The sequence below is a fragment of the Enhydra lutris genome, unplaced genomic scaffold, assembly GCF_002288905.1.
Source record: "Enhydra lutris kenyoni isolate GAN:26980312 unplaced genomic scaffold, ASM228890v2 scaffoldscaffold26, whole genome shotgun sequence".
NCBI lineage: Eukaryota > Metazoa > Chordata > Mammalia > Carnivora > Mustelidae > Enhydra > Enhydra lutris.
The window spans coordinates 2,486,252-2,506,190 of NW_019154110.1; the positions used below are offsets into that span (position 1 = coordinate 2,486,252).

Sequence of the window (19,939 nt, forward strand, 5' to 3'; positions counted from 1 at the left end):
TGGAACTGTCTACCCAGTTCCTTCCTTCTGGGAATCTTCCTCTCATTGTGTTCTTATGGAGTCTGCTGTCTCAGAAGCAGGCCTGGTCCATGCTGAGCCAAACAGTTTTCTTGTGATTTTCCAGAATAAATAGGCAAAGAGTGTTCACCTCTCTCTGGTGGGAGCCCCAACATGAGAAGCTAAGTTAGAGAGCAGCAAGGTTCCCCCGCAAGGGAAAGAGGCTGGTCTCCACATAGGGATGATGAAGCCAACACATGCAGAGAGAGAGACAAAGAGAAAAATTCTGAGCATTATTCCAATCCCGGCTTCAATTGTGTGATAAGCTCAGCTGAGACAATACTCTTCCATGGTCTGACTTCAACTTCTTCAAAACAAGACACGAGTACCTTTAAAATAGTCCCCCTTTTGACCTAAGCCCGCTTGAACTGGGATTTTGTCTTCTGTACCCGAGAGAGTCCTGACAGAGGACTCAGTTCATAAGAGGGACTCACTAAATGGCCATTATTAATATTATTCCCAGATCTCCCAGATGGGAGTACGGTATTTCAAATGTGACTATCCCTTCAATGGCCAAAGGCTGTCGACCCATCCTTTAGCGTTTGTAAGTAAGCTGGTTAAGGTTAACACCTGCAGGCATGCGCAGAAGAATGGCTCATGGATCAGGGAAACTGTACCTTTGAACTATGCTGAAAATGAGACATTCTCCAGGAAAAAAAGAAAAAAGTCTCAATCTTTTGTTCACTTCTTCAATAAAAAGTAAGCCTATTATATGTACTACGTTAGACACTGAGGAGAGAAGATCACTAGATGGGGACCCATCTTTAAAGAGCTCATAAGGAATACACATAAGAAATGGAAATAACTGTAAAATAATGACACAAAGAGGGCACATGTAAATAATGCTAGAATCATTTGGAAAGCAAGGGACATCTACCGGAGGTAGACAGCTAGGGATAAGTAGCCTTTATTTATGGAATGTCCCTTGTTTTGATACTGTCTGCCACCCCTGGCATTGCCAAGAGCTGTTGCTATGGAAACAGGAGAGGTGCTTGAAGAAGCTGCAGCGATAATCACAATGCAGCCCATTCCCCACAAGGGCGTCCAATAGTAGCGGAGACTATAGGAATCTCACAGCTATGGATGGCTGCATGTGCAATTTCCCCGTATCCTAGAACACACCGGGGACCTTCTAGGTCTGCCAGAAATCATCAAATGCCAGATGGGCACCCATGAGATGAGACTCGCTGGTGTCAACCCTAACTCCTCCACTGGCCGTTCAGAACCCTTAAGTATAAAGCGGTTTTATTCAAAGCACAGATTTCTTGCCAAGTTTGTGAACCAAATGAATGTAGAGGGCAAAAGGAGTAATTCTCACCTTATTTGTTAAAATGCTCCATTCCACCTAAGTCACTTTTATTTATGATTTCTGCAAACCACATCCACTGAAAACATGAACCAGAGAGTTCATTTTTATTGTTTTTAGGAGACAAGCCAGAAGTGAGAATCTAAGACGAGACTGGGACACAAATATGCAGCAGTGCCCAAACAAGACTAAACACTGACCTTTTCCAGTTCCACTTCTATCTGTTATCGCCTGTAACTGAAAACAACTCAGCCCTGACAGAGCTGGGAGCGGCGAATGCATCCGAGCACACGTCGCCCTGCAGAACTGCAACCTAGGGCACCAGCACACGGAAAGCAACAACCCCGACTGGCAGCGAGAAGGAAGTGTTTTAACAAACGTCTCGGCCAAACAAAAGGTACAGAAATTCAGTTTTTAGGAGATGGCGCACGCTTCAAGGAACCATTTGTCCAAGTTTAACGAAGGACTGCTTCCCACAAACAGCTCAGACTTCCCGGTTGCCAAGTTAAATTTGAAGCCCCCATATTTTACTGCTACTCTTTATTTTAGTCACTTAGAAACTCTCACCTAGATCATGAGTTTTTATTCAGAAGAAAATCACCTTTCGTGCTGACATCGGCTCCAGCTGATTTTTGGAGATACCTTCTGTACCAAATGCCCTTTAGGCTATGGACCAGACCCTTACCCCCCACCTTGGGGTTTCATCTCAATGATCTTCTCTTCCTATTTCACTGAACTCTCTCCAATACGTCAGGTGCACAAAGACCACACAGCTCTCTCTGTGTATCCCTGAGCTCTTCTTTCAGCCTGGTTTCCTGATCATGCTGAGATGGACCCAGAGGGTTAATCAGGCCACAGTCACTTTCACTGCTAGGATTCCTTTGGGAACCCCTTAACTTTTCAGGCTCTGAAGTAGAAAAATGTGGCTCCCAAATCTTCTAAAGTTTGTCACTCTTTCAAAAGAGAATTTGGGATGGGCAAGTACACAGCATCCTGGGAATCAGAAAATCTGGATTTCTGATTCACTGAGTGTGATTTGAGCCAAGTCACAGAACCTATCTGAGCCTGTTTCTTCACCTGAAAAATGGGGGAGAATAACACCGATATGGCTAATTCACACCTTCGTCAAGATCAATATGTGCAACAATATGTTGTAGAGGGTAAGATAAACATATTTATGTTGTAGTAAAACATTAGCATTATAGATCCAGACAAATGTCTCCAAACTTACCTTCTTTCAAAGCAACTGAAACATGTCTTCACTTATAGTGAACCAATCAAGAAAGACCTACTAGTCTTATGACAGTTCCGTCTTAATTCTAGAGAAGAGGGTAACTACAGGCCTGACAAATGTACTGGAACCTGGGGTTCCTGGGTGGCTCAGCTGCTTAAGCGTCTGCCTTTGTTGGGTCCCCCAATAATGGGTCCGTGATTAAAGGAGCGAGACTGATACAAAGCAAAGGTCAAGCAAAGCTTTATTTCGCGCCAAGCATCGAGAATCAAACCGACCTTTCGGGGATCGCCTCTTACAGAGAGGGGGACCCCTCCCTGCCTTACAGACTAACTTTTATAGAGCAAAGGCCATGTGGTTGGGCCTGGCCACACACAGGGGGCCAATGAGATTGTAACACACAGAGGAAGCTGCACAGTCATGCTAGGTCACACACGGCTGGCCAATTGAATTACAATTCACCCCACAGGAGCTATTTGAACTAGCCTATCACCTTAGTCAGAATTGGCGCCCAAAAGGTGCCCAAAAGGCGAGGCCCACACTCCTTGGTAGCTAGGGGACAGTATGCTGCTTTACTGATTGGATGTCTCCACCTGACCTGACCCACCCTTGTATTTGGGCTTTGTTACCTGGGACTGGTTTCCTGGGCTTGGCTTTTAAGTAAGTTCCCCTGCGGGGGCAGGGTCAATTTAAGTTTTACTGCATAAACAACAAAATGGCTGTTCAACCAGGGTGGGACCGCTCTGGCTGAATAGGCCCTTACACCTTCAGCTCAGGTCCTGGGATTGAGGACTACATTGGGCTTTCCTGCTCAATGGGGAGTGCTCAATGCCTGTTCTCTCTCTCCACCACCCCCCCAAATAAATAAGTAAAATCCTTTAAAAAAAATTGTACTGGAACCTGACCATAAGATGCTAATCTAGTCATCAGAAATCTCCAAAGATCAGAATCTCCAAGCATTCAATGAAAAAAAGAGTGCAGCACTTGGCCTACTATAGATGGTATTACCATATGAATAACAGTTGGCTATCTGTCCCTACTGCACTTATGAGACTGAGAACAAGAACACTTCAGAAGTATGACAAGGAAACAAAGGTGAGTAATTAGGTCTGAGATGGGGTAAAGACCCCTCAGAGTTCACTTCTTCTGCTTTATAAAAGGCAGTATTTGGATCATCAGATTTACTGGTCAGTACGTATAACTCCAGAAGAAACTGTCACCCTTCTGGTTAGAGGCCATTATGACAGGAGCACTGATATGGTTTGCCTAACATCCATATTCTAGGTATCACATGCGATGCCTAGAGATGAACAGCATCTATCCAGGGTTTACAATATAACATGGAAACAAAGAGCCAGAAATCCTGGCATGTGATCCAATACTGTATGAAGGATGGTAAGTTTCTCACATGTTTTAGAGCTTTAATCTAGATGACTGTAGAGCACCAGACCAAAGCAGACTTAAAAAAAAAAAAAAAGGCATTATCTCTAGTTTTGCAAAATTAATCTCCTTCTAGAGGAGACCTGAGTCCAAATTACAGGAAAGGAAATTTTATAGCTATATTACAGACTCACAGGGATTTAAAAATGGAAAGGATGAGAGGGCAACCACAGCACTGAACTCCTGCTGTTCTAAATTCTGCATTTCCATGGACAAAAAAAGGAAGAGGAAAAAGGAGGTCAAGTTCTTACACGAAGACAGAGTTTCAAATTTCCATCCATTGTTTAAACATATCTGAATGACTTATTGTGTCAAGGACCTGGAACCCAGAAAGCTTTGCCCTGTCAGCAACTTTTCTAATGTGCAGCCTCAAACTAAGGATGGAATTTTCCTTCCAAAATCACTAGCTACTAGCAGTCAGAAGCAAGAGTGACCTGGGTAATAGCCAGAGCAGTTACAGCAGTGATGAATGGCATTTTCCTCTTTAGATGCAGAGACTCTGGTTTAAACTTGTGACTGCCTTTAACATGGAAACAAGCAGATGGCAAAAGTTACACTTGACCTTCTTGCTTGGCTCCAGAAGGGTGTCAATTTATATGGAGATGGCTCAGAAGAAGAATAAACTTCAGTGTTACTTCTTGGCACACTATTTTCCTAAAACCATTTTTGGTAGTCATGTTGCACACAAGTGGGACTGCGTGTGTTTCTAAGGTCAGGGAGGAAAGAATCCAACTGCTGGACTTGCTAGCTAAAAGAAATAACCTGGGTAGTTTTCCTGGTTGGAGGGGACAGCATCACTGTTGGTAGGTACTCAACACAAAAACTTTTATGACTCTATGGCTAATCTGAAATACACAGTCTCTATGGAGTAAATGAAGATAAAATAGGAACGTATGCCTGTCTGTGGAAAAATAAATCTATTAAAGTTCAGAACAATGGGGGAAACACATGTCCAAAGAAATTAAATACTGAAATGATTAAAAATTACTGTATGATCCAGTGATTCAATGCCTAGGTATACACTAAAAGGAACTGAGAAGGGGGGACTCAAAGAGATACTTGTATGTCAATATTCGCTGCCATTTTTCATGACACCCAAAAGGTGGAAACAACTTGAGTGCCCAAGAACAGACGAACAGATACACAAAATGTGGTAGATGCATGCAGTGGAATATACTCAGTCATAAAAAAGGAATGAAGCTTTTGAATATGAATGCAAATCCCAGATTAAAATGCCAGAACTCAGCAATAAATTAAAGAGACAATATACAGTGACACAGCAGGTAGGGTTAAATATTACAAAACCAAACCAAGGGGTGCCTGGGTGGCTTAGTCACTGGGCACCTGCCTTCGGCTCAGGTCATGATCCCAGAGCCTTGGGGCCGAACCCCATACTGGGCTCCCTGTTCGGCAGGGAGTCTGCTTTTCCCTGGCCTTCGGCTCCTCCCCCAACTCATGCTCCCTCTTTCACTCTCTCAAACACATAAGATCTTAAAAAAAAAAAAAAAGGAAACAAAAAGCTAAGCTAACTGATGAGATGGAAAAACCGTACGATCACCAGTAGAAGCTGAAAAGTCATATGATAAATGTCTATATCCGTTTTCTGGTAAACATGCTTAGTGAACCAAGGTCACAGGTCTAATTCCTTAACAGATACAGAATCCAGAAAACAAGTAAACATCACAATTCGTGTCTCTTTGCTTAGTTTGTTGGCATTAGTGCCCAGCACACAGAAGGCATGCATTCAGTATTTACCGAGTGAGTGAATGAACAAATATATTAATCAGAGTCACTGTCATAAAATTAAGAACAAACTCTCTGCAGGGGGTACCTGGAGGGCTCAGTCTGTTAAGCCTCTGCCTTCAGCTCAGGTCAGCATCCAAGCTCCTGGGATGAAAGCCCGTATTGGGCTCCCTACTGAGCCCTCCCCCTGCTTGTGTGCTCCCCTTCTTGCGCTCGCTTGCTGTCTCTTTCTCGCTGTCAAATAAATAAATAAACCCTTAAGGAAAAAAAAAAAAAGAACAAATTGCCTGAGATCCCTACTTATTTAACACTGAAATATTACTCAGAAAGAGCATTTCTAAAAACTTTTTATCTCAGTGTCCCTTCATATCCCTGGAAATTACTGAGGGCCACAAAGAGATTTTGTTTTTGTGGATTGTATCTACTGATATATATACCATATTGGAAATTAATGCAGAGAAATTTAAAAACCATTTATCTATTAATCTATTTAAAAATAACAATAAGCTCATTACATGTTAACATAAATAACATATTTTTATGAAAAATAACTATTGGGCACCTGGGTGACTCAGTCGTTAAGTGTCTGCCTTCGGCTCGGGTCATGATCCCAGCATCCTGGGATCGAGCCCTGCATCGGGCTCCCTGCTCACTGGGGAGTCTGCTTCTCCCTCTCCCTCTGCTGCTCCCCCCTCTCCCTCTTCTGCTCCCCTGCTTGTGTTCTCACTCTCAAATAAATAAAATCTTCAAACAAAAAACTCTATTCCCCCCAAACAAAACTAATTTCTTGAAAACAGTGTCACTGCTTCTGTGCCTTTGCAATGATTTTCGGTGTCTACTGTAATAGAGGCCAGCGGGACTCGCACGTATGCTTCTGTACTGACTTTGCTGTGATTCGTTGTTATGGTTGAAAAATATGATGAAAATCGGGCTTCACACAGATAGGTAGTTAGAAAAGAAATAGTTTAATACCTTTTTCAGGTGCTTGCTGATAATCCTCCTTGAAACGACATCAAACCTTGAAAAGTGGTGGCTTCTTAACGATTAGCTGCAATGTGGAACCTAAAATCTTAATGAACTTCTCACACCATTCTACTTTAAAAGCCCTTGGTCAGCTGTGCTTTTGTCAAGGATGCAGAAAGCAGGAAGAGCACTGCTCTCATATTAACGATGAGAAAAAAAATAAATGGAAAAAATCTTAACTCTTCTTGAACCCATCAGAGCTGAAGGCAACCAAATATCCTGCAATCCAAGGAAGGCCAGGCTCCCCACGGACAAATGGGGACACCCATGGGCCACCTCTATGTGGCAGAGATATTCAAGAAGCCAGAAAGGCATTAACTGCAATTTCTCACAGATTACCAGGGGCCATTTGCTACTCGCACTGAGCCCCACCACCTCCAAGTCAGCACAACAGCTGAAGAACCTCAGGCTCAGAGAAGCTAAGTAACTTGTCCAAAGTCACACCCAGTGGCATAGTCAAAACTTAAATTCAAAAGGTTTTTCACTTGACCCAGGCTGCCATCCCATGTTACATCAGTGACAACATCCAATCCCTGCAACGCTTAGAGAATTCAAAGGAAATGCTCACTCCACTGTACGCAAAGGAGAGAGAAGACAGCTGTTTGAATTCCTTACGGGTTGTCTTCAAATCACAGATTTTTAGAAGACAAGTGGCGAAGGGTTCCAATACTCAGCGGCCAAGTCACTCTGCCAAAACGTGCTGTGGAGGATCCTGTGCAGTAAACGGGACAAAGCATGGTGCTAAGACTGGCCCAGTCTCTCTACAAGTCTTTGCCTCGACTACAGTCAGTAACTTTATAAACAGTCCAACTTAACACTCACTCAGAGTTAACGTGTCAAGTAAAGGCAAACCAACCTTGACCTCTGCACCAGTGTCAGAAATCCTGGTTGGGGAGCCTCGATCAAAACCAGGGACTCCATTCCCCTACAAAAGGTTGCAGGCAAAGCACAGAGCCCCAAGAACTCTCACAACCTGACTCCAGCACTGCCCCACTGGGTGGTCATGGTGCTTCCCTCCCAGGTCATTCTAAGGTCTTAGCAATTTTCGAAGGTTAGTGTCTTCTGTGGACATTTTGAAAAAAATACAATTCAAAAAAAATGTAAAAGAAACAAGAAACACCTAACCATTCTCGGTCACTACTGGAAAAACTTGAGCGTGTGCTTTAAAAGCTCAATTGCTTTAGAATTAGTATCTTTCAGCAGGAGGAAGTGAGTGCCATGCCCCCTCCCCTTCCTTTTCAAACTATTTATAGTCCCTTTAATAGTAATGCCGTTTATTTTATTCCATTAACGGGCTTCATTTTCCTCCCAAAGAGAGGATGAGAGAGAATAAATTTGAAGCGATGAAGGGGAAAAATTCAAACCATCCTGCAAGAGAGCTGACAAGTACAAATTCATAGCTCCACGTAACGAAGATCAATGTTATGCTGTGAACTGCCACCATTTACCTAGTGCAGGGTCTTGGGGAGCACAGCTATTTTCATTCTAATGCCTGAATTAGATGAAAAGCTAATTTTGAGGGTGAAAAGCAAAGAACACTTTCTCCTTGGAAGGCAAGATGCTTTCCTGATTTAGTTAATAAATCTTTATGATCTCTCCATGAAAAGAGAAGGCAAGTATGATTAGTCCCCTTTTCTGAGGAAAATGGAGACACGGAAAATTTAAGAAACATGGCCCTGGACAGATACCAAGGACAGGAAGAAATTCTTTGTTTTCTGGAGCTGGCATTTGATACCAAAATGAGGATAAGGAAGAGAAGAGTAAGTCTCTCAAAGTATGCCACATGGCTCTGAACCCATCCTGTTCAACCTTTTCCTCTACAATGTGAATGAAAATATAGAAGGCATGCCTGCAAGTCTGCTAATGATAAAACGGGGAGGTCATCAAGACTCCAAAAGGCCTCAACTGGCTGGGACAATCAAGCAGAACTAGCAAGAAGAAATGGGGTGTGTGGAAGGGGGTGGGGGGAGGACATAAAGTCCAGTACTTGATCTCAAAAGAATCTCTTAAACAAACAGAGGAGGGAAAAGTTGAAAAGTAGCTCATATGAAAAAAGACCTGGAGCAAATGTTGCAAACTGCTGGCACACACGTGTTTTGTTTGGCCTTCGCAGTATTTGTGGAAGACACTAAGACAACATCTAAAAATCTGGAGAGTCACATAAAAATCCGGATTTCCGGCTTCTCTTGAAAAACTGATAGATCTGGCATCTCTGGGTCTGCATTCAGGCCTGACCACAGTTGGTCTGGACTGGGCTGTAGCTGTCTCCTTTTAGAAAGGGCATTCACTCGCCCATGGGATACACGTGGATGCACGCTGGCCTGCTGAAGCCATTTAGGTCACTTTCTTAGCTCTGTGGGCATCTGTCTGCAACTCTTGACCTGGGGGTTTTGGAGAACTGCCAACTCGACTGTCAGCAGAAGCTAACAGCGGGACACAGCTGCCAGAAACTGCACCCAGTTCGAGGTGATGGGAGAACAGTGTCTAAACCAGTGGTCCTTAACTTCTGAAGAGTCATGGACTCCTTAAAGAATTTTTAAAAATCAATGAGTACTCTCTCAAGAAATGAATCTATTCATACAAAAATGAGTAATCAATTTCAGGAATTATAATAATGAATTTCAGTTCCCCTGAGCCCCCAGTTCCCACATTCACAGCACCAGTGCAGAACAAGAAGGCTGAGGCACCCCACTATGTGTCCACACAGCATGGACCAGGAACCCCATTTTAAGAATGACGCTGACAAAAAAAAAAAAAAAAAAAAAAAAGAATGATGCTGACAAACTGCAAGGCAACCGGGATGATAAAAGGTCTGGAAATAAGATCACAGGGCTGAAGAAAGAATGGTTACCCTAAGAAAAGGAACACTAAGAAAGGAACATAATATCCATTTAAAATTTTAGAAACTATAATAAGGAAAAGGGATTAGGCTTGCACTGGTCCAGCTGGCACAACTAAGAGCAATGAGAAGTTACAATGAGGTCTATTTTACTATTTCAGTTCAGTCTAAGAATGAAGTTTCTTACAATTAAAGCTGTTCAAAACTGGAATAGACTGAGACTGCCCTGTAGAACAAAACGGTAGCTGCCCATCACCATGAGTGTCCAAGCAGAAGCAGGCCAATGAATTGTCAGGGATGTCACAGAAAGGATTCCTGAACTGGGTGCAAGATTGTACTATGGATACCTAAAGCTTCTTACAATCAGATTCTGGTGAGCTGGGCTAGAGATGGCAATTAACAGTTTCTTCCCCTCCTAAACCTTAGTCTTGCTCTGATGCAACAGTAACATGGCAGCCAAGCTCTACTCCAGAGACAGAAGCCCAGTGGCTGATCCTTCTGGTGTTTCTCAGTGAGCATACTGGGAATTGGTCAAGCTTTGGCCACTCTTGAGATTTCACATGCCAACCTTTTCTTTTTCCAAGCCGCTCCTCTATTCACCTCTTTCTACCTGAGGTCAAGCTGTCTGTTTTAATTCTCAGGAAGCTGCATACGGTTCACAGCATATCAGATCGTGTATTAGCTGAATTGACTCATCTTATCCACGAAGTCTGAAACATGTGGGCATTTAATTAAAGCCTTTGCCTGATGATTTCAGCAGAAGAAAATGGGGAGAATTCTGTGCCGTATTAACTTTGTATGAGCATCACAGTCTGGTTAGAAGAGGTCACAGACTAAACCAGTTCAAGTCTGCCACGTAGGAGGTGGTGAACAATCAAAGGCTCTCCAAAATGTGGAACCGAGTGCGAACCATGCAGCTGGTATTTCAGAAATCTCAGAAATCAAAGAAAGTGCCTTACTGTGTCTTCAATTTCTAAGTCACTGCCTCTTCAGAAATAGTTTTATAGCGAGAACCACTGCTTTTCTAAAAAATTTTGCTAAAAATATCTTATAAGACACTGTGAAGGGGAAGTAAACATATCCCCCTTTTTTAGAGATTAAAAAGCACATCAGTTCCGGTCGAACATGATCAAAATGAAATTTCCTTTGGTCCGTAATACTGCCCTCCTCCCGAGTGTTCCTCAGAAACTTCAGAAACAAGTTCTGAAGGCAGACTTTTCCTCTATTCCAGGGAAGAGGGAAATCTGGGGCCTCTTGACCTATAAAACTCAGTATTTTGGAACAATCCATAACTCTCCCAAGTCTGTGCCAGTCAAGTAAGAGTCTCTCTTCAGCAAACCACCAGCCAGCCAGAGCTGGACAGCAAGACTTTTACCCCTACAAGTTGACAAGGATGGGACCCAAATGCTCCTTGGAAAAAAAAAAAAAAAAATCTCGCCATCAGCTTGCGTTACAAACTGCTGGAAAAGACAGATGGAGGGGATGACAGGAAAAGCAATTACTTCTTCTGGGCTTCCTTTCTGTCTGGATTCTAAGGAGACGAACACAAAATTCCACCACAGATTGAAATGCTATCTAAACATTCTTGAAAATGTGGTCTTGCTCTCTGAAATACGACCTGCCCCTGCGGCAGCAACCTGTAACCTATTAATACGGGAAGGTGGGTAAGGCTGACATTCCCACCGGCTGTCCCATCTGGGGCCCGACTCTCCACTACTGGGGGTTTGTGACCACAGGTTCAAACACAAACAACTAAATAAAAGATACAGATAGAGCATGACCCAACAGAAAAATCCTGATGAATCATTCACATTATTTTCCCATTCTTGGAATTTGAAAAACCTGAGACTCCTGTAAAGTATTTTTTCCTGAGCCACTCTAAGAAGAGGCTGAATCACATGAAATAGTTGGGTTATTTCAAATGGTAGTCACTGGGGACTAGTCACACACAAATCAGGCTCTCAACAACTTTATGGGGACACACATTGATTAAAATGATGTTTTATGGTAAAGGGCTTTTGTTTCTTTGCAATAAATAGTCTCATAGAGACCAAATATTCAATACAGTTGAATAAAACGTTACTGGTCTGGACATGAAGTCTATGTGTTGAGAGAAATACAGAAATGAGAAGATTCGATTCTTGCCTCAAGGAACTTATAAACTAGTCAAGGAGACAAGAAGTGTTCACTAGTAAGTCAAAGGAGACCATGGAAGTCAAATGGAAAGTACAGGCACAGGTCTGGGAGTTCGTGGGCAGAAAGCATATACATCTAGCTGAGGGATATCAGGATGAATTTGCTCATCTGCAGAACGAGAAGTGTGGACCAAATGAGTTCCAAGTCCCTTCTAGGACTAAAATTCTGATTCCTTTTGTATGTTCAGGTGAGCTAAACGGAAAATTTCATGGAGGACATCATATTTGAGGGGGCCCTTAGGTAAGATTTTGAGATGAAGTTACTAGAAGAAGAAGAGGAGAGAAATAATTTCAGGCAGAAAGAGGTCCATGGGTTCAGAAAGCACAGAGTGTGCTTGTAGAGCACGGAGTCTTCTGTATGGATGGATCTCAGCAGGATGCAAAACTGGAAAGGCAGATTGAGGCCTTGAATGCCAAGCAAAGAAACTTGGATTAAATTTGATAAGACAGAGGCCACTGAGGTTTCTGAAGAGGTAGATGACAGGGCCAGATATACAGAAGGAAGGCTCAAGGGCGGAAGAAGGCTGAAGCATTTGCAGGCCACCTTGTTACTCTTTATTCCCTCCCAGCGCCCCATGTACGCAGGCCACACCTGTGAAGTGATGCTTCATGGGAGAAACCTAAATGACCAAAACAAAGCAATAAGGACTAAGAACCACGCAGGAACCAGGAAATCGGATCAGCTATAGGAAACTAATATGTCCATATAGAAATACTGATGATGTCAACAAGGAAGAAGGTAGATACTTACAAAGAGACCAATGGAAGATGATTATTAGGAGGAAAAGAAAGTCACAAAATGTAGGAGAAATAGAGGCAACGATAAAAATAAAAATGTAAAAGGAAAAGAAAGACTCTGGTCAGCTACTAGCGGAAGGAACACGAGTATGAATGATCAGCACATTTATTCGCAGATGACACCGCCCATCTCCCCCCCCCCGCCCCGCCCAATTTGGGTTGCATGATGTCTATCTGAAGAAATGAGCTGCACTGCAAGTCGAAGAGGACAAAAAAACAGAACTGGGGTTACTACAGAGGCACACAGCGACCTGACTGAGTCAATACTGAAGAGGGAAGAGCAGACACGGCATGAGAAGACTACAAAGGCGTGCTCAGCACCTTTATTATGACAGCAAGTTTTGAAATACGATGCCTAAACAGAACAGAATCCAAATAAAAAGGAAAATGGTTGATAGATAACATCTGGCCCCAGGTCATTAACGAAGCCCTCCACCCCATACACTCCCTTTCCCCCTTCATTCCCTTGCAACAGCCCTTCTTTTTTTTTTTTTTTTTTTTTAATATTTTACTTATTTATTTGACAGAGATCACAAGTAGGCAGAGAGGCAGGCAGAGAGAGAGGAGGAAGCAGACTCCCCGCAGAGCAGAGAGCCAGACTCGAGGCCCGATCCCAGGACCCTGGGATCATGACCTGAGCCAAAGGCAGAGGCTTTAACCCACTGAGCCACCCAGGCGCCCCCCTTGCAACAGCCCTTCTTAGCTAGATCCAAAAAGAACTATAAAACTTGGAAATGAATACATGTCTGACACAGAGGAGAAAGACAAGGCAACTCTGATTTTCACACGTGGGCTCGCACGGCCTTAGCCTGGCTGAGCTGTGCTACCACAGGCTCCTGCTTGCACAGGCAGTGAGAGCCCGCTGCTGGTCTGCGCAGTCTACCTCCGGGATTAGTGGGACAAGTCAGGCACATTTCCTGCTGCGTATGGACACATCCCTAAGAAATGCTCTCTACAAGCAGGCGGATCAACATTTTGGTTGCTTGGTGGCCGGGTCATGAAGAAATCAGAAGAGTATGATTAAATAAGTTACTTACTTGCCTGCCATCCTGCCCCACGTTTGTTTGACCTCTTACAACAGTTCGAATATTGTCATCCAGTCTCCTAGGAAAAAGTTAAAGGATAAGAATCATTAAAACAACCTCCCTTCTAAAGTGACCAAAAGATAAAAAGGTGACGGCATACCCACCCACTTCTGCTGGTTGTACCTCCTTGTCCAGAAAATCAGACAGGTTAGAATGAACTAACCCAAGACCAAGGCCTTAAACCCTAGCTAAGGCAGCAACAGTAATGTAAGAAGCCAAGTACAGCACAGACTGATAAGTAGTCCTTGTTTTTTTAAAAAAGCTATTCTTGCGGGATGCCTGGGTGGCTCAGTTGGTTGGACGACTGCCTTCAGCTCAGGTCACGATCTCGGAGTTCCAGGATCGAGTCCCGCATCGGACTCCCAGCTCCATGGGGAGTCTGCTTCTCCCTCTGACCTTCTCACTCATGCTCTCTCTCACTGTCTCTCTCTCAAATAAATAAAATAAATAAATAAATCTAAAAAAAAAAAAAAAAAAAAAAAAAGCTATTCTTGCTTAATATTCAGAGCTGTCCAAATGGGCCAGTGTAACGTTTAATATTTTTCAATAGCAAAAACCAGGAATGACAATGTTGCTGAAACTTAATGGGAACAAGTCAGAGAATCTGAAGTACCCTCCGCAAAACCCTCAGTTACTTCCTCAGGAGCCAGAGTGCTACATGAGATCCGTGATGCACCCTCTGGGCCCTAACTATGCAAGCTGTGTAGGATGTGGGTCTGTGACCTCTGCCTCTAATAGCGACCATTTAGTGGTCCCTCAATCAGAGAAATTTACAACAGTCAATTTCATTTATCATGTAAAGAATCTTTTAAAGGTATATTGGGAGAAAGCCGAAAATAACCAGTTTGCGGTGATTTTTGGATCATTAGGGAATTCCCATTTCTGTGCAAATCCCAGACATATTAGCAGTCTCTATCAGAATTGTTATAGCTGAAGTCCACCAAAACAATGAGAGATGCCCAACTAAACAATACATTCATGGCAAAGGTCTTCACTGAAAGACCCAAAGCTTGTAAGGAAAAAAGAAATCATCGCCTGGATTGAAAATGAAGGCTTCTCCTCATCAAAAACCAAACAAAACCAAACCAAACAACTACATTTGCCCTAATGACATTAACCATTATAGTATTAATTACAGTGAACAGACACTGAGCACCTGCCATATGTCAAAACTGGAAATCCAGATGTGGGCAAACCAGAACCAGGCTACTGGGGAGGAAAGACACTTGTTGTCTAACTCTGAGAAGCACATTTTAGATTAATCACAACATTTAATCTTGGGACACCACAAATACCAACCAGCAGATATGACCATCCCATTAGCTGGTATATGGCCACGGGATACATGTATATGCCCATCCTTGTATCTAAGCCTTGGGAGAACAAAAAAAGGTAAATCTGCTAAGGAAATAAAACCATTAAAACTACAACAGAGGGGCGCCTGGGTGGCTCAGTGGGTTAAAGCCTCTGCCTTCGGCTCAGGTCATGGTCTTAGGGTCCTGGGATCGAGCCCCGCATATGGGGCTCTCTGCTCAGCAGGGAGCCTGCTTCCTCCTCTCTCTCTGCCTGCTTCTCTGCCTACTTGTGATCTCTGTCTGAAAAATAAATAAATAAATAAATAAATAAATAAATAAATAAATAAAACTACAATAGAAATGCTTTTGCCCCCTTTTATGACCAACCATTTTGAATAGCCTATTAAAGTTTCCTTCCCTTTTTATAAATAACTGAACACTGGCCAAAGAATCAAATTCTTTGCCATGAGGTTCATATGGAAATCTAGATAAAAGAATTATTTTTTAAAAAATTGTCATAAATAGTGGCACCTGGGTGGCTCAGTGGGTTGAGCCTCTGCCTTTGGCTCAGGTCATGATCCCAGGGTCCTGGGATCGAGCCCCACATCGGGCTCTCTACTCAGCAGGGAGCCTGCTTCCCCCTCTCTCTCTGCCTGCCTCTGCCTACTTGTCACCTCTGTCTGTCAGATAAATAAATAAAATCTTTTAAAAAAAATTGTCATAAACAGCAAACTTGAGATTTCAGTTTTCTAACAGATAAGTGTGATCCAGAACATGATTAACTAAATTAACAGCATACTTTTCAGTAATTATTAATAATCATATGGGGTAACTTACCTTATTTTCAGTCTAATTTTGTTCACAACTTCATCTATGTTTGCCAGAGACTACAATAAAGAAGGAAAATGACAGCTATTATTTCACTTTCTAGATCCTTTTATATGGAAATGATAAGCTATCAAGGCTATTTATAACATCTCCAAATATTTAATCATAGTGTGATACAATTTTTTTTAAAAAGTAATGGGGGGGGTGCCTGGGTGGCTCAGTGGGTTAAAGCCTCTGCCTTCGGCTCAGGTCATGATCCCAGGGTCCTGGGATCAAGAGGCAGACAGAGAGAGGGGGAAGCAGGCTCCTCGCTGAGCACAGAGCCCGATGTGGGGCTCGATCCCAGGACCCTGAGATCATGACCCGAGCCAAAGGCAAAGGCTTAACCCTCTGAGCCACCCAGGTGCCCCCGACACTTGATTTTTTGACTCAGGTCATGATCTCAGTGAGATCTAGCCCCACCATGAGCTCTGCACTCAGGGCAGAGTCTGCTTAAGATTCATTCTCTCTCTCTCTCTCTCTCTCTCTCTCTCTCTCCCCTGCCATCTGCCACTCCCCCAGCTCTATAAATAAATAAATAAATAAAATCTTTAAAAAAAAAAGTATAGCAGTTGTTGGCAAGTATTGCAAATTCCAGCTTGGTATCTGTTTTTGTAAATACAGTTTTATTGAAATATAGTCATGTCCACTCATTTACCTATTATCCACAGCTGCCTTTGAGCTACAAATGTGAAGTTGGAATACCTGCAACAGAAACAGAATGACTGGGGCGCCTGGGTGGCTCAGTCGTTAAGCATCCGCCTTCAGCTCCAAATTGTACAACTCCACTTATACAGTTAAAAAATAAATGAGACTATTCTCTCATGTTAGAAGCCAGCAGGACAGTAGTTATCTCTGAAGAAGGTAGTTACTGTGATGAGTAAGAGGGGCCATCTAAAGACAAGGGCATCAGGGTGGCACAGTCAGTTAAGTGTCATAAGATCAAGCCCCAGGGTGGGTACCATGCTCAACAGGGAATCTCCTTGAGATTCTCCAAGATTCTCTCCCTCTGCCCCCCAACACTCTCTAAAGTAAATAAATCTTTTTAAAAAGAAGATGTTGTATTAATGTCTTCTTTCTTTTTATTTATTTGTTTCAGAGAAAGAGCATGACCGAGAAGGAAGAAGGGCAGAGGGAGAGAGGAAGCAGGCTCCCCGCTGAACATGGAGCCCAATGAGGGGCTGGATCTCCCAACCAGGAGATCATGACCTGAGCAGAAACTAAGAGGTGGATGCCTAACTGACGGAGGTACCCAGGTACCCCACCCCACCCCTTTTTTCTTTAAGATTTTATTTAATCTGAGAGAGAGAGAGAGAGAGAGAGCACACAAGCAAGAGAGTGAGAGGGCACAGGAGCAAGGGGTGGGGGAGAGGGAGAGGGAATCTCAAGCAGACTCCTGGCTGAGCACAGAGCCCCACGCAGGGCTCCATCCCAGGACCGTGAGATCATGACCTGAGCCAAAATTAAGAGTAGGGATGCTCAACTGACTGAGCCACCCAGGCACCCCTAATGTCTTATTTCTTGATCTGAATGGTAGTTACATGGTTGTAATCATTCTGTGAAAATTCATCAAATTATATATTTAAGATGTATGTATGCATCTATATTATACTGTATTTTGATGAATAAATCTATTTTTTCTGAGTTGTAGGTTCATCAGAAAAAAATGCCTTGAAAGATAAATATTAGTAGCTTTGTAATCTACATAGTAGCTGTAAAATATGAAATCAGTAGCAATAGCTGTATCTAAGAAAAGGATTTAATTTTTTTCTTCTTTTTGCCTATAAGAACTTACTAATTGCTCTACACTGGCTATCCACTGCTACTGTAATTATAATAAAGTTATTTCTATTTTAAAGACAATGACAATTAAAACAATGGGACTACTTCCAACCTTAGCCAGCAGAAAACGCGAGGAAATGGTGCCCCCTAGTGGAATACAGTACAATTATAGAGCACCATTTTAACTCAAGTCGTCAAAATATAATTTTAGAACTCCTTCCCTTTCCCCCAACAGATATTTTACCTGAAAAGGTATTGGGGGTAATGCAGGAATTGTGCTTATAAATTGCTACCAGCAACCTCTGGTGGCAGGAGGGGGCCAGGAGCCTGCCAAGAACTAGGTCACCACGTCTGAGATGTCAGACCAGGCCATTTACATCTTGTCTGTTCTGACAAAGGCAATGGTTTCAGAAATCTAGACTGAGGTGAAGATGAATCTCAGAAAAGAGAAGTTATTTTAACTGAGGTACCCCCTGTCAAGTCACTCTGAAACCAGCCTGGGTATAAGTCACCACCATGGTAAAAGGCGCTGAGTTTGTTGAAGGACCTAGATTTGGCCCAGCTCTGCCCCTACAAACCAGCACGATGTACAGAGGGCAAGCTGTTCAGCTTCTCTGAATTTATACTTCCTCACGTGTAAATTAGGCATAACAGTTCCTACCCTATCTCTGCTGGAACCCATTCCCTTAAAAACATTTTCTTGTTTTGGTATTTAAAAAGAACTATTTTAAAAATGTTAACATTTAGAAAATCTGGGTGAAAGGCAGCCATGAATTCATTGTACTATTCTTGTATATTTTCTGAGAATGGATAATTATACCAAAATTTTAAAACCGTAATCTAGGGGTGCCTGGGTGGTTTAGTCGGTTAAGCGTCTGCCTTTGGCTCAGGTCATGATCTTGGGGGTCCTGGGATCCAGATCCATGCCAAGCTCCTTGCTTAGTGGGAAGTCTGCTTCTCCCTCTCCCTCTGACCCTCTCCACCACTGGTATTCTCTCTCTCGCTCGCTCTCCCCCTCTGTTTCAAATAAATAAATAAAATATTTTTTAAAAATTGTAATGTAGGGGCACCTGGGTGGCTCAGTGGGTTAAAGCCTCTGCCTTCGGCTCAGGTCACGATCCCAGAATCCTGGGATCGAGTCCCGCATCGGGCTCTCTGCTCGGCAGGGAGCCTGCTTCCTTCCTCCTCTCTCTCTGCCCGCCTCTCTGCCTACTTGTGATCTCTGTCTGTCAAATAAATAAATAAAATTTTTTTTTTTTTAAATTGTAATGTATTTGAAATTGGTAAAACATGGACACGACCAAAATGCCAATAACAAGTGAAGAAATAGTGAAAATCAAGGCTTCCTCTTCCCCTGTCCTGCCTGTCTCCCCCAGTTCTGCAGAGAGGCAACGGCTCTGAAATGGTTTCTTTTGTACCTTCCCAGAAACAGTCTATGTATTTAAAACATATCCATAACTTACGTCCCCTGCTTTACGTAATGCACAGTGTCTTGCATCATACTTTTTTCACTTAACAATGTAAGTTGGAGGTCATTCCACAGCAGTAAATATCGCTTTGGGTGGTAGAGTAACCAATTCTTAATTAATACTCCTTAAACACGAAGGTCTTGCTTAAGCCATGACAGTTTTTCTAAGAAGAATAATTCAAAGTATTCAGATATTCAACTGCATTTAAGGGAGCAGGGAATGGCCTAAATGGCCATAGTAGAAAAGTCAAAATAAATCAGGCCACATTTACTCGAGGGACTTTTATATCATTACAGACACAGGGCAGGGAGGCTCTGAAACAAAGAATCCAGATCGGTGACCCTGGCTGCAGGTGATCTATCCCCTCTTTGAGAATCACCCTTCTAGTGTAGGTATAATGCAGTTGTACAGTTTTATTTTATCATTTAAAAATGTTTTAATTATTGAAAAGTATTCCCTGATTCCTTTTTTTTTTTTTTAAAGATTTTATTTATTTCACACAGAGAGTGAGCACAAGCAGGGGAAGCCGCAGGCAGAGGGAGAGGGAGAAGCAGGCTCCCCGCTGAACAGGAACCTGATGCGGGGCTCGGTCCCAGGACCCTGAGATCATGACCTGAGCCAAAGGCAGAGGCTTAACCAACTGAGCCAATCAGGCTCCCCTGGAAGTCTTTCTGAATCTAAAAGCAATTCTTGCTGATTACAGAAAATACAGAAACCCCTGCCCCTCCATTAGAAAATAATCACCATTAGCATCTTGGTATATTGCTTTCTACAGTTCCTTCTAAGCAAATATGTGGCTTAAAAACAAA

General features: G+C 42.8%; 1 protein-coding gene across 2 annotated transcripts in view; it reads right to left on the reverse strand.

The window, feature by feature from the left end:
• Window positions 1-19,939, reverse strand: part of LOC111151584 (VPS53, GARP complex subunit) — a 142,350-nt gene that overhangs the window by 115,061 nt on the left and 7,350 nt on the right. For both annotated transcript variants that reach the window (XM_022509660.1, XM_022509661.1), the window contains exons 3-4: window positions 15,850-15,899; window positions 13,670-13,736 (exon numbers count right to left, since the gene is read on the reverse strand). In XM_022509660.1, the coding sequence (XP_022365368.1) occupies window positions 13,670-13,736; window positions 15,850-15,899 (117 nt within the window). The remainder of the gene's footprint in view (window positions 1-13,669; window positions 13,737-15,849; window positions 15,900-19,939) is intronic.